The 15296-nt window shown below is 34.9% G+C and overlaps 1 protein-coding gene across 3 annotated transcripts in view; it reads left to right on the top strand.

Moving 5' to 3' along the window:
- LOC145694638 (uncharacterized) overlaps positions 1 to 15296 on the top strand; it is an 82719-nt gene that overhangs the window by 59728 nt on the left and 7695 nt on the right. Inside the window, exon 3 of one of the 3 annotated variants that reach the window (XM_081771049.1) lies at positions 12042 to 12530. The exons of 1 other annotated variant lie outside the window; for it this stretch is intronic. In XM_081771049.1, coding sequence (XP_081627175.1) covers positions 12042 to 12208 — 167 coding nt within the window. In that variant the 3' untranslated portion in view covers positions 12209 to 12530. One more of the 3 variants, XM_081771051.1, reaches the window with a different exon arrangement.

The raw sequence follows: 15296 nt of genomic DNA, 5'->3' as shown, positions 1-15296 counted from the left end.
GTCAGGGAGATTTCAAGCTTCCGAAAGCATAGTGCCGTTGAGTAACAGCGTGGACATTTTTTATCATAATTTTTCGTCATTGCATCCTTGCAGAATCAAACATGTTATTTCAAAAACAATTTTCTAGTGCTCCTTTAACCTGTCATTTGGAACCAGTAATTGACGGAATAATAAAAACAAAAATTTATATGGAAAAGGAATTCTATTAGCATTTGATTCAACAGAAAAAGGAACGCAGATATTGTAAAATATTTTACAAGACATTATTGAGTATGTACTTTTTATAATAGTGAATATATACTTTTCATAATAGTTAAGATCATAATGGAAGGAAAATTGTTATATTTGAATGAACAAAGAAAAGAATGTAAATATTGTAAAATATTTTTCAATACTTATTTTATTCTTTTATCATTCGAGATTTCTTCATAGTTTGTTATTAAAATACTTACCAACATGTCCTCATTTTATTGTCCTAACAAACCAATATATGTTGATAGTAAAATAGTTTACACTGATCAAGCTCCTGAGCCTTCAGAATTTCATATCACGCCCCCCCCCCTGTTACGAAATCCTGGCTAAACGAACCAATATATGTTCCAGTAAAATAGTTTAGAATGATCGAGTCCCTGGTGTGATGATCACAGCATTTCATATCACGGATCCCCCTTCACGAAACCCTGGCTACGTGCCTGGGCTACAAAAAATTATACTTGATCGAAAACAAACAGAAATTACGTGTTTGAAAACGCTCTCTAGTAGTAGTGGCATCACCCTATCTAACTTTTGATTATCCTCAATGAGGGGCCCCAAGGCCAGGGGTCAATAACCTAGATGTACTTAGGACCACCCCCTCTAGATTTTGGCAGGGGTATCTTGGCCCACACTCTAAATTTTGGCAGGGGTACATAAGACCACCACCCCTTAAATTTTGGAAATTGCCAAATCTAAAAATTTGGTATGGTAGCCCAGGATCAAGGTACGTACCTCTATCAGTATTGAAGGGCCCATTTCGTTCCCTTTTATGGGTTAAAAATTGCCAAAAATTCAAATTTCGGAGGTTTTTGACTTGATTTATCCCCTTTGATGAGGCTTAATTACCCTATATAGTTATATAGGCGTATACTGGGGTCCATTCCCTTTCATAAGACATGAGTAAATTGATGCACCCCTTTAAAAATTTGGGAGGGGTACCTTGGCCCAGCCCTAAAATTTGGAAATTGCTCAATTTAAACATTTGGTATAATAGTATAGAACCTCAATATATACCACTATAAATTTGGGTGGTCCACCTCGTTCCCTTTCATGACTAAAAAAATTGCCAAAATATCAACTTAAGCATACGTTGTACCACGTGTTCCGTTTTTTGACCCAATTTATCCCCTTTGATGAGGTCCTATTATCTTATATGGTTATATGGGCATGTATAGGGGTCCATTCCCTATCATAAGACATAGGTATATTGGTTTACCCCTTTAAAATTTCGGCAGGGCTACTTGGCCCACTCCTTAAATTTTGGAAAGTGTCCAATTTAAAAAATTGGTATGGTAGCCTAGGACAAGGATATGTACACTCATGTCCAAAATTACTGTCGCATGCCTACAAATATGTTGTTGTAGGAATATAATTTGATAACGAATTCGCCCGGTACTTTTTACAATGCTAGTATGTGTACAGTCGGCAAAGACATGTATGTGGAAAATTTCATGTCAAAAGAGCAGTAAATAAGAACAATAAAACGAAAATAAAACTTTGTTGTCCATTTAGCAACATTTTGTTTTACTCATTCTAATTTTAGTATTTATAATTCTTTTCCTATGAAATTTACCACAAATATACATTTCTCGATTATACACATAGTATCAGTATTAAAAGTACCCTGCAATATAATCATCAAATTATATTCTTACAAGAAGATAGTTATAGATATGCGACAATAATTTTGGACATGAGTGTACCTCTATCAGTATTGGGGTTCCATATCGTTCCCTTTTATGGCTAAAAAGTTACCAAAAATTCAAATTTCGGAGGTTATTGACCCCATTTGATGAGGTCTTGTTACCTTATATGGTTATATGGAGGTATACAGAGATCTATTCTCTTTCTTAAGATATAGGTACATTGACAATTTAGAAGGGCTACATTGGCTCACTCTTTAAAGTTTAGAAATTGCCCAATTTGATATACTAGTACAGTACAATAACAAATATCATTATAAATTTCGTTCCCTTTCATGGGTAAAAATTGTCAAAATGTAAATTTTGGAAGTAATCGAACCCTTTGATAAGGATGAATGTGTACAGGGATTCATTTCCCTTATACTTTGATGCTCATTTTTTAAATTTTGTTGGGTATATGGGACCATTTCTTAAATTTAGGAATTACCAAATAAAATTCGGTAAACGTTCTCTAGAACTCATTGTAAATGTTGGTGTCTCTCTTATGGCCAAATATTCAAATTTCGAAAGTTATTGACCTATTTTATTTTCTTTGAAACGGCTTTGTTACCTCATATGAGTACGGGGTTCATTACCTTTCATAAGACATAGGTATATTTGTGCACCAATCTTAAATTTGGGAGGGTACATTCCTTATTGTTAAATCAATAATTGGTAATTGTTCTTAGATTTGGGTGGTCCAGCTTGGGTAAATCGTTGTCAAATATTAGTATGATCACTGGTCACTTATTGACCTATGATGGGATTATGAGTCCAGGATATTGGTAAACTTTGTAGGATAATTTGCGAATTGTCAAAATGAAATTACGACATTGGTCTTGATTATTCCCGCCTATGGGTCAAAATATAAACGTAAGCAATACGTTGTACTACGTGATTGACCTTGATGAGGTAGTGTACAGGGATTCATTTCCTTTTCAAAATTTGTCGTGGTACTTCTTAAGTTTGGGAGTTATCAAATAACACCTTTTAGACAACAGTTGGTTCTGCTAAGGTAAACAATTAACGGAGGTTATTGACCTCATTGAACATATAATTATATGGTTCATTCCAAGAATTAGGTATATCGAGAGAGGTACGTAGGACCATTCTTTAAATTTGGGAATTGTGATAAACAAAATTTTAGTATGAGGCGCGAAGTTTGAATGTTAAATACCAGATTAATATGAAACAATACTTTGAACTTAATCACAGCTCATAGTCTATAAGATCATTGGTGGTGGTTGATTTTTTACCTTGAGCTTTAGATATCTGATAGGTAACCTTATTGAATCTTAAGAGTTGTAGTTATGACTCATGGTCTAAAGGCAATATGATATCGGATATGCTGATGTGCCTTAATGTTCTCTCGTGTTGAGTTGATGGTAGCTGTGCGTTCGTTCTTGCGCGGAGTGCATTTTACACCGATGTAAACCGAATACTTACTTATATCGATCAATATTCTGGTAGTTTCTTATATATATATAATGAAATCATAAACCTATGCGTGTGTATTATTTTTGAACATTAAGAAAGCTGTGGAAATAATAACCGATATCAACTGCAGAATGTAAACGTGGGATTAGTGCTATGAATCAAACATGGAACAATCTGAGGAATCGTATGCAGATTGTAACACTTCCAATCATGTTAGTGTTCCAATCATCCGAGTAATACAGCAAGTCGGAACTCTTCAAAGAGAATGCCGTCTCACACCATCCTTTATGAATCAGAAATGCATTACAACAGTGATATCAAGCAGATACCACAAAATTTTTCCCTCCCACCACGATTGTCAGAAGTGACATCAAATTTCCTTACAGTATATAGTCTCCATCACTGGGGAACATTAATTTCTATAAGAAATACAAATAAATATTGCAAGAAAATGTATTAATTCTAATAAAAATGGTACAACCTACGGGAACAATCTGTGCTGTAACATTTCATTGTTGTTCGGTAATTTCAATTTGAAACCATATATATTTAGGATAGATGATTCGACAGAAACACTTCAGTATCAATAATATAGAAATAAATATTCAACTATAACATTTCCTTCTGAAATATTTGTCCCGGAAGGTGTAAAATAGTTCAATTTCTCCGATGACGCAACAAAGCTGCTACAAATAACAAAGTCTGAACGTCAAAATTTTCGATACAGTTTCAGAGCCAACGAAAATCCTAGAAATAATTTAAGCTGCTGTCCCTAGATGGGTCACAAAATTCATACTAAAAGGTGGTTTCATTCTCAAACTAGCGAGCTGCATGAAGAAAAATGTTAAAAATGTGGTTTCACACTGAAACCACTGGGCTGGAAAGAGTTAAATATTTGGGGTCCCAACATTAGTAATTTGTGAATTGTAAGGGCATGCGCATAATCGACTGTAAAGCCATCTCTACACTGGTATTTTGGGGATAATAACACAAATGGGAATTTATATAGGATCCTAGGAAACTGTTCATATAGGATCCATACTGTTTAATTCTAGACATGTAAATTCGGTCTTCTACGTACATACATTTCTTCTAACAATACTCATAGTGATTAACATTTGTAATATTACTTTGATCGTATACAACAAACGAACATTATTTTGGAAAGAAAAAATATATTAATACATTTTCTGTTGTAAAATTATACCTTAGTCTTTATAATTGATAATATTTGCACACTGAGCTTTTTATGACTTGTTTGTTCACGTTTTAGTGTGAAATCTTAGGAAACAATTACATTCAGGCGGAACACAGAAATACCTTGCACCAGATACATTATACTCTGGAGAATTGCTTACATCCAGAATTTCTACACCTTGGGTAGTTTTGCATCTGTAGCGCTTCGGGAAAATGCCGCGTACTTGCATATCTAGATGCTGCACATGAAAATGGCGTTCTTTTTCGCCTTAGGCTGCTGGATCGTAATCTCCGAGATCGCTTTCCTAACGTTGATCCTACTCAGGAAAAATAAGCTCCTTACCCCGAGACATTTTGAATTAATGAAAATTGAGGATATTTTTGGATAGAAAGTTCTTTAGTTTACATTTTCGTCTGTACTCAAACCATACATTTACTGCTACCAGATCGAAAAAGTGCAAAAATTGTTCGAAGTATCCATGTCTTGTAAACCCGAAATTACATTCGGAAAAAGCTAGAACATTGTATTGTCAGGAAGTACCATAGATCTACTTTAAGGTGAATTCGTGCCATGTTCAGAAAGCCACGCAAACAGGATTGGATATATAATACATCAGATTCTTAGTCACATACAGATCTACAACGGGAAACACTTTCCTTACTGTTAGTAGTAGGAATTTAGTGTAGGAAGTTAGGTTAGAAATGTTTAAAAAATAGCACTAGCCAGAAGAAGAAAAGGAGGACGATATACGAACCTTGGTTAATTGATGAATAGTAAATGGAACTTGAAGGAAGTTAGATGTAGAGAGGAATTAGATAAAAGAGAATTAGCAGAAATGAGAAATGATTAATAGAAGTGAAGTAAGGAGTTCGTAAGAGTTGTAATTGAACTTGTGTAAAAGTGACAATAAATAACAGAAGGCGAGAAACATATGGAGGCATTGGGCGCTTGTATGTTATGAGATATGTTTGTAAACTATCTCAGGAGATAATAAATTAGCGGGAACCTAACAGTTGTTGTGTGAATTAGAGAACTTATCCTAAATACTGATTAAAGATTATATAAAAGTTTTTACACCTTAACACACAACTGTCAATTTTATAGTTATATAATCTCTGACCAGAAGTCACAGATTATAAAAATAGAGATTAAAAAAAATAGAAACTCGATTATTGACAATATTATTATTATTTTATGATTGACTAGCAGCGTTCACCCCGCTTCGCTGCGGTCACCCCGGAACGCAATAAACTTTGTTACTTAGATAATTTTTACTTTTTCGCTTTCAAGTGATATGATAAAAACCATAGAAGATTGCAGTAAATGTTAACATTATATCGCCTGTCATTTATGTTAACCCGCCCCGCTTCGCTGCGGTCACCCCGGAACGCAATAAACTTTGTTACTTAGATAATTTTTACTTTTTCGCTTTCAAGTGATATGATAAAAACCATAGTAGATTGCAGTAAATGTTAACATTATATCGCCTGTCATTTATGTTAACCCGCCGAGTGACACGGTCATGCGGGTTGCATATAAATACGTTTATTTTTACCTATGATGAACTAACAAAGGATTTGTACGTTATGGACACTTGAATGGTCAATTATCTCAAGACACTGGTAATTAAAAATTAAAGTGATATGATAAAAACCATCTAGGGTCCAAATCCTAATAACCCCCCAAAAATAAAAGAAATTGGTTCAGCCGTATTAGCGTGATGAGGGAACAAAGGATTTGTACGTTCTCTTTTATATATATAGATTTAATTTTTTTTGCTTAATTTCATTTATCGAAATTATAATATACTATTTTCTGCTTAATTATATTATTTTCTGCAAAATTGAAAGATTTTGAGGGAGATGTGGATCCCCAGAACAAAATCCTACGTACCCTACCTTAAACAGTGTTAAATCTAAGGAGGTAAAAAGAAAAAAAATCTAAGATATTCAACAATGCGCAAAAATAATACTACATAATTTTATCCTTCCACAAAAATTTACTCATGGAAATCCAATGTAGAGAGCCCTCTACAACAGCAAAGAAATGCTCTGCAAACCACCAAACACAAAGTTTTTCAAAACCAATATACCATACAGATTTTAGGTTATCTAGTAGACATACAAGTGAGGATTCAAAACATTTTGTTATTTTCTAAGTACTAAAATAAATAAATTTCCTGAGTGCTACGGGTCGCGGCCGCCACTGCTGCACGACGCCATCTTAACTGTTGTCCAAATGTAAAACATAAGGGGCTTCTGCTATCGTCTGTCTGCCAATGCAAAATTTGAAGTGTAGATATTACCCTACAAAAGGTTTCAACTCAGCAAAGCTCGAGATATTCGCAGAAACGAACGGGCAAATAACATCATTTTTTGTAGAGCCTGGTCTACACTACGTGTCAGGAGGTTAAACACACTGGTGACAAAGAATAGCTGTCCTTTCCTCTTTTTCTTTCTTTTTAATAAGGTGGGCCGCGGTGGCTCAGTGGTAGAGTGTTCACCTCTGGTGCGCGTGGGTTTTCTCGGGATTCTTCCGTTTCTTCCCACTTTCTACATTTCTCATCATTACGGTCTGCTCCTTTAGCCTATCCACCATAAGCGTCGGACGTAAAACTTAAAGATTTCATTTCATTTTTAAGGCTCTTCTTATGTTTCGATTTGATTTGGAGTTGGGGCCGCGGTGGCTCAGTGGTAGAGCGTTCACCTCTGGTGCTTGGGGTTCCGGGTTCGATCCCAGTCCCCGTCAAGTGACAAACACCGTGTGCGTGGGCTTTCTCGGGGTTCCTCCCACTTCTTCATTCCACCATTTCACTCATCCCTCATCATTACCGTCTCCTTTAGCCTAACCGGCATAACCGTGGGACGTAAAACAAAGATTTCATTTCATTTTGATTTAGAGTTTAGCGTCCCTGTCAGTAGCGAGGCTATATAAGATGTGGACTTCTAGATTAACATGAGATCCAAACCACATTAGCTAACCCTGGTTTCCCAAGCCAAAGGTGCATATCTTATTTTCAGCCCAAGGAAGTAGCAGAAATTTCGGCAGTTCAAATATCTACAAAAGTATCACATATTTTGGCTAGGCTCTGCTGGGCTTGTGTGAGATCGACCGATCGACACACTACACGTAGATCTACCGATTAAAACAGACTGCATCTGTGTTTCCTAACGAACTAATGCTGCAAGTAGAAAAGGGAATCACTATGTTTATTAATTTCACAGAATAAATTTCTGAAACGAGTCTATCATTTTGACTTGCCCCGTGTATATGTAATGGAAGAACGTAAAGTTGTTCAAGATAAGATGAAACAATATAAAGTACACACTTAGCTAGTAGATGCCCTTTCTCCATCACCGATCGTGCTCAATGACACACCCACGGGCTTGAACGATGGCTCTGCACCGGGGTTTCCATTAGAGAACGCTTCGTCGAAGGACATAGAGAGGAACAGCCTGCAGGTCGCGTTGGAAACTTTGGAAAAGTGTTCAAGGGTGCGTGGACGATGTCGGGCGAGGTCCTGTTTCAAGAGCCCAAAGCCACAGAAATGCATGGGGGATGCGTCCAGAGTCTTGACAGGAACCCACGAGAATGGCACCACCTTGATACCCAACTCGGCCTCTTTCTATGTGTAGTAGATCAGTGATGACTAGGAAGTGTACCTGCAAGCCTTATTCATATGGATGGAGAAGTTCCTGCTCTCCTGGCCGTACAGTCGATGTGGGTTGCATAACATTGCGTAACCTTCACTTGGATGGCACCCGCAGAAGAGGAAGTGCACTCCGACAGCAGTATACGGCCACAACCGCATAGAAAATTATCCTTGTATTAGTTGGTAGAAAATTGCCCGTGTCTTACTGGTGTCGTCCAGGTACAGCAACTCTTCATCCAGGGTGACGATCCACTGCCATGTGTCACCTGTGACGTATCGTTCATACAGTTGTCTGACGTTAGAGAATCTTTCGTGTATGTATTGATATGTCAGAGCATGTCCATGTGGTTTATGTCACACCTTCAATCCCAGGTTAGGTGAATGATGTGGACAGAGCTGTATCGCCTGGCCAAATTCTCTTGTGTTGGAGGGCTCTCCTTCATCACCTCAAGCAAATGGCACATACTGTGTCAACTGGGGAGGGAAAGAGAAAAGATGAGGTCGCTTTCACTTCTTATTTCTGGCGCGCTCCCATTCTTCTGGCGGTAGTTTGACACGTCGCACGAGGACTTCACTGATGTCCAAACCATGTTACTTGCAATCTTTATCGCTGACACGTTCCAGTGAGCTTTGGAAAGTCAGCAGATGTAGTTTTCTCAGTAATCCGTGAGCTGCACAACCATACCTATACCAATCGCACTCTCCTGTTTACCGTTCATTCTCCAGGCCTTGCCTCACACACAGTCCAAGTGCCTCAGCTTTGCGTGCGTTTGACTCACAATGACGCCACGACAAACTTGTTTCATTTTATCTTGAGCAGCCTTCTGTAGATTCATCAATTTCAAAACCAAGCAAAAGACAATTAGGAAGTTTCAAAGAAAACATACGTCTCAGTGTATCAGAATCGAATAATTTTTACGAAAGTTGTGGAAATTTACTGTCTTATCATAATAAGCATATGAGGAAACTTCCAAATTAGAGTCAATTTAGCCCTTTTACCTCATTATCATTGACTGACAACTCCAAGCAATAGAAATAACAGGAAAGTCCTGAAGAAAATATATATACCAAATTACATCAAAACTTGATATAACTTTTACCAACATTCTATTATCTGATTATGTTCAAACTCACTACATGGGGCTAATTTTGACCACTTATTCTTGATGTATTTCAACTTCAAACAGTAGGTTTATTTTTAAGCCCAGAGGATAGCACCCACCAAGTTTCGCGAAGATCAGCTAAATTTTGAAAAGTTATCGTGCAACACACAAATACCAGTTAAAGGTACTGTATAAATAAACTACCATAACGTTATCTTATTATTTTGAGGGAGCTTTCTTTATAAGCTAAGAAAATGAACATGTGTATCTTTAAAGAGATGTGCAGAATAAATCTTCATATAAGGCAATTATGTGATACTTAGTTCTTAATGTCTTTTGATTATTTTTTTAAATATATTAATTTTTCTGTGTGTGCATTAGTCCACTTGTTTTGAACTTAATTCTAGTTTCCATCTTTCAAACCAACTGACAGTAAGATGTATCGAAACCTGTATTCTAATGTTTTCAGAGGATACATTAATCAGCAAGTCGAATAACGCATTGTTTAAGAATATATTGTTACTCCTTTAAAACAATAAATCATTATTCTAAAGTTCTGAGTTTAACATAAACATCAATTCAGTACTAATTTCAAAAAGTTACGACTTCAGAGGTGCAAACCAGTATCTTCAAAAAGGTCTCGACTAGAATCAGTTCGACACTAATCCAGATATCCTTTGTAAGTATGAAATTTAACTCATTAGCAAATAATTATACATAATAAACCCCTGAGCGTAACAATTCTGTGTAAGAAATGCCAACGTAACAATTCTGTGTAAGAAATGCCGTATTGGCTCAAATATGTACGATATTTTTAGTATTAAAAGCAATTTCGTAAAATTAAGTAAATGAAATCGTGCCCTTTATACTTATGTATATTAGGGTTGTCTTTTTCTTTTTTTTTTTTTTTCAATTTTCGAGATCTTTTTAAGTCTTAGCCCCTAAAATGGTTCCTATCAGACCAAAGAGTAATTCATGAGAAAAATTAGCTCAATCGAACAATATTAAATGATCCCTCAAGCGATCTCAATTTTTGAATGTATTTACAGCATATAATATGAGGAAAAAGGTAGCTTGTAAGTTTGGAAAGACTTAGAGGTAATAACTATTTAATTTTGTATAAGTTGGATGTATATTTGTGGCGAAAAACTACCCCAAAACAATGTCAGGTGAGTCCTCCTCCTATTAAAAATTTTGGACCTGAATCTAAGATGGTACTATATAGTAGTAGATGAAGTTGTAGCTACATTATTCATATGTGAATGCATACAAAAATTGAGGTCGCTTGGGGCAACACTTTATATTACTCAATTGTGCTAATTCTTCTCGGACGCTACTTTGGTCCGATATGGAGAAATTTTAGGGCTAAGACTCAAAAAACCTCGGAAGTTGAAAATTAAGGACCACCCTAATTATATCTATCTATGTATACATATTTGGGACACGCAGGGCTGTACCACCTGTATCACTTTCCCGCGACCATGACTTGTCAATGTGAGATGTACAATAAAAAAATATGTAAAAAGAGCTTGATATTGGCAAGTTTTTCATTATATATTTTCAAAGTGTATGTAATATTTCATGCTGACTGTTTTTATTTTTCAATTAAAATCACTTCATTTATAATCAGAAAATTCAATTTGAGCTAAACCTTTCACTTACTGAATGGACAGATAACGTAGAATATGTTAGAATGTGACCTTTGATTTCATTTCACGAGGTCTCTTAAAAGCACATATTCACTTCATTCTACACGTGTGTGAATTGTCACGTGTGACTTGTTTATTATTGAAAACAGATGACCTCGTAACAGACGAGAGGAATGTTTTGTTTGGATTTCCGCTTCTAGAGAAAGACAAAGGTCAGCATTTGCTTTCATTTATATAAATACTTCTGCCCAGTAAACTTCAAACGATCTATTTTTGAATTATGAATGTAAAATTAACTCATTCTTACATTTAATGACTTTTAACGTTCTAAAATTTTCAGTTATAGGCAATAATGAAATAAAAAGCTCACCTTAGTTTGCCAGATAATTCAAGTAGGAATAGATTACCCCAGCCATAAGCACGAAGGGAGTCACATAGAATAAAATATTAAATTTCTAACTTCATTAAGGATAATTATATTGTCTACAGAGCAGAGCATTCTATCAACTCCTTTATTGCGAATGTTTATATATCTTGAAATTAAGTAAATATTACAATGTTGTGTTACTGTTTTATGTGTGTCATTTTTTTTTTATTTCTTATTGTTTCAGGCTCATAAACGGAAATACCTAAAACTTTTGCGAGATATGATGTGTGGAGGACAGTTCTTCACTATTTAAACTATAATTTTATATTAGACATAAATTTTGTTTGGCTATGCACAGACTTTGATTTTTCTATTTTATAAACAATAATAAAACCCAATTTATTTTATGTAGGTAGATGCAATATAATATAGGTGTTTTTAAGCAGGTAGATTCGTAATCATTGCTTTATAAAATTAAATAAAATACGTACTTATCTTATTGGGAAAGATGAATTATTTTCTGCTTACTAGCATTACTTTTTAAGTCGGTTAACATAGTTTATAAAAGCTGGTTTTATTTTATCAATTTTTTCGTAGTTTACTTAAGTACCTAAATTAAAGGTAAGACACTTGACTTTCTGTAAAATGGATCTGCCTAAAAAACATAACGTGAACATTTTTTTTTTCCATCGTTCTAGGCATTACGAAATTATACAGAAGCATATACACAATTACGATATTAACACTAACAAACATTGAAGAGCGTCATCGTCTAACTTCAAAGAGATTAGATCCTTATGAACTTCACAGGAGAAAGCCAGGGAAGCCTATGAGTCGTATTGACAACTTCTTCCTCATTTTTTGAAGTCTGTTACAAGGAGCACATCTTTCTCGACTGGCCTTGAAGACTAAATGTTAATAATCATCACCATAAGTATTCTGCCTTCATATTAAAAGAACACTTGCGCCACCTTTCTGTCAGAGAATGAACCTAAAATTTATAATGTGACACACTGGTTTAGACTTACGAACAACTCCTTCTATCACATCAGTACTAACGCATTTGATTCATCCGTGTTAACATAAATTGAGATAACCAATATCTTCTCATGATCGTAACAATGATAATTTTGCTCACCAAAAAGTAATCAATAATGTCCAAAAATTATTAAAACTGTATTTTTGACTGGCTACACTTTCTTTCTCTGAATTGCATTTTTCATTCTGTTAAGAATGTGTTTTTCCAGCATTTTAAGGGATTTAAAAATAAAATAATACAAAAAGCGAAACTTCCAAATATTATAGGATTATTATAAATATATTTATATTCCAATTGATGTTTTCCTATAGAATCAATTATTTCTATAATAATAAAACTGACTTCATTGTGTCTTACGCTATGAAAATTTTCAGAAAACTTTTTTCTCTCCTTTGTCAGTCCCAATGCACGAAAAAAAAAAAAGAAAAAAAAAAGAAACCCTCTGAAACAAAACTCATATTCCTACTAATCAAAATTAAATGAACAGATTTTATAATTCTGTTATACGAAAAATGCCCATCATTACCGCCTAGAAAGCATTAATATAACTGAAAAAAATTAAACAACGATGAGCATTCACTGACAAGTAAGCACTCTCAGAATATAAACACAATAAGTGTTGATGTTCGTATTTCCCTAAGTCTCGTTGCTCCTCTGAGCGAGGGCACTTTTGAGCATTTGCTTTCTCGGAACATCGAGGTCTGATAAGCTTCAAAGTAATTTAAATTTTTGAATAAAGCTATTTACAATACTAGTCATTCTTACTAAAATTCCCTTTATCCCGAGTTAGTTCAGGCTTTTTTGTCTTAGTACAAAATGCATAATAAAGTCGGATTTATTATCATCTTAAGAATGATGTGGTAGACATACTATTTCTACAGTCTAATTATGTTATTACTGTTGCTATACTTGACTGCAGACCTTTGATTCTACAACATAATCATCTCCTAAACATCTAATGGAAATTTAAGGCTGTATATTTGTCAGCGGATTAACTTTAAACCTTACCCGCAGGAAGCTGAGAATACCACTTAGTGTTAGTTCTGATTAAAGAACATGAGACAGCGTAGGTGAAATGTTTCATACTTGCTTTGCAATCGGGAAGTGGAGTCCGTACCCCACAACCGATCATCTTAATTGAAGTATCCTACTTACTCGAATACAAGGCTCCCCTAAAAATTTGTGTCCATTTTGAGAACCCGTTTAGTATGTGGATACAAACATCTCCTATAAGTTAAAAAATAAATAAATAAATAAATAAATACAAAACCGACACTCACCACTGGCTGTAAAACCGGTGACTTATTAGAAGGGTTAGAAAATACTATGGTAAAATGACATGAACCATAAGAGAAACTAATAATTAAAAAGCATATATCGACATTTCTACCACTTGTATTAAAAAAAATAAATAAAATAAAACTCAAGAATTTTTGCCTTATATTATGCAAGAAAGGTGGCACTAATATTCAAGTAAATATATTTCCAGGTTTTGCCCTTCAGTACAAACAGACGAACGCTCGGATGTCTTTAAACTTTGAATGTATATTGCACCTCCAGAACAAAACTGTCGTTAACACTAGAATGTCAATTTTACAGAGAAACCTAAAAACTCTTTATCTTTAGTGTTTTTCGGAATTGTAACAATATTAACTATTGAACAGAAGACCTTTATTTAAATAAATTTACAACTATTCAGGGTGGATTGATTTAAATCACTTGATTTTAAAAAAAATAAAAATCGTTGATTTAAATCAAATTCCGAAACAAATTAATTTAAAGTGAAAATAAGTAAAATCCCGTTTCTGTTCTGTTATTTCGATTATGGAAGATAATAATCATAATACAATGAGACTCAAATGTATGTAAGCACAGTATGAAAACGAGTATCATGCAGAGGATGATTAGGGAAAATCCCGTTTTGAACGGATAACGGGTGAATCCTGATTTCTTCTCTTCTACCATAGAGTTTTTAAATCATTTACTATTCCAACGGGGAAATCATCATGGATATTTAGGACGAAAATTCTTTTGTGTCCACGTCTATTTGTTTGTTTCAAGATAATAGGGGCGTATTTAGAGGGTCCGATCCCCTCTCTGAAACAAACAAAATAGATTTTAAAACTTAGGCGAAATTTATGTACTATATACATGGAAGTTTCTCGGGATCGTAATACGGCAAATTTTGAATGCGTTAAAATATCGAATAATACTTTTGATACTTTCAAATATTTAGGATCAATATTAACAGACGAAAACTATATTCACGAAGAAATTAAATGTCGACTAAAAGGGAATCCGTGTTATTATTCACTTCAAAATCTCTTGTCGTCGCGAATTCTGTCGAGGAATTTGAAGCTTAAAATATATAAAATGATAATCATGCCTGTTGTTCTGTATGGTTGCGAAACATGGTCGCTTAACATGAGGAAAGAATATAGACAAAGTATTTGAGAACTAGATGCTGAGACGAATATTCGGACCCAAGAGAAACGGGAATAGGGAATGGTGGAATCTTCAAAACGAGGAACTATATAATTTATACGGTTTATCCAACATTGTTAGAGTCATCCGATCTAGGAGGCTCATGTGAGCAGGTCAAGTAGCCAGGATGGAAGAAAGAACGCTTTCAAAATCTTAACTGGAAGACCAGCCGGAAAACGACCATTAGGAAGACGTAGATGCAGATGGGAGGACAATATTAAGATGGATCTCGCAGAAATAGGAATACAAAGTAGAAACTGGATCCAGTTATCTAAGGATAGAAGTCAGTGGAGAAATTTTGTGAACGCGGCATGAAACTCCGGGTTCCATAGGCCATAGAGTTAGTTACTTAATTTTAGGCGAAATTTATGTACTTCATATGTATTTCCTGCCGCTAGCTAGTTCCCATTTTTTAAAAGTATGGCCCTGC

This window comes from Thermobia domestica, chromosome 9, assembly GCF_964235325.1.
Source record: "Thermobia domestica chromosome 9, izTheDome1.hap1.1, whole genome shotgun sequence".
Lineage (NCBI taxonomy): Eukaryota > Metazoa > Arthropoda > Insecta > Zygentoma > Lepismatidae > Thermobia > Thermobia domestica.
The sequence above is the reverse complement of the archived record's forward strand: the minus strand, read 5'-3'. Positions and strand labels throughout refer to the sequence as shown.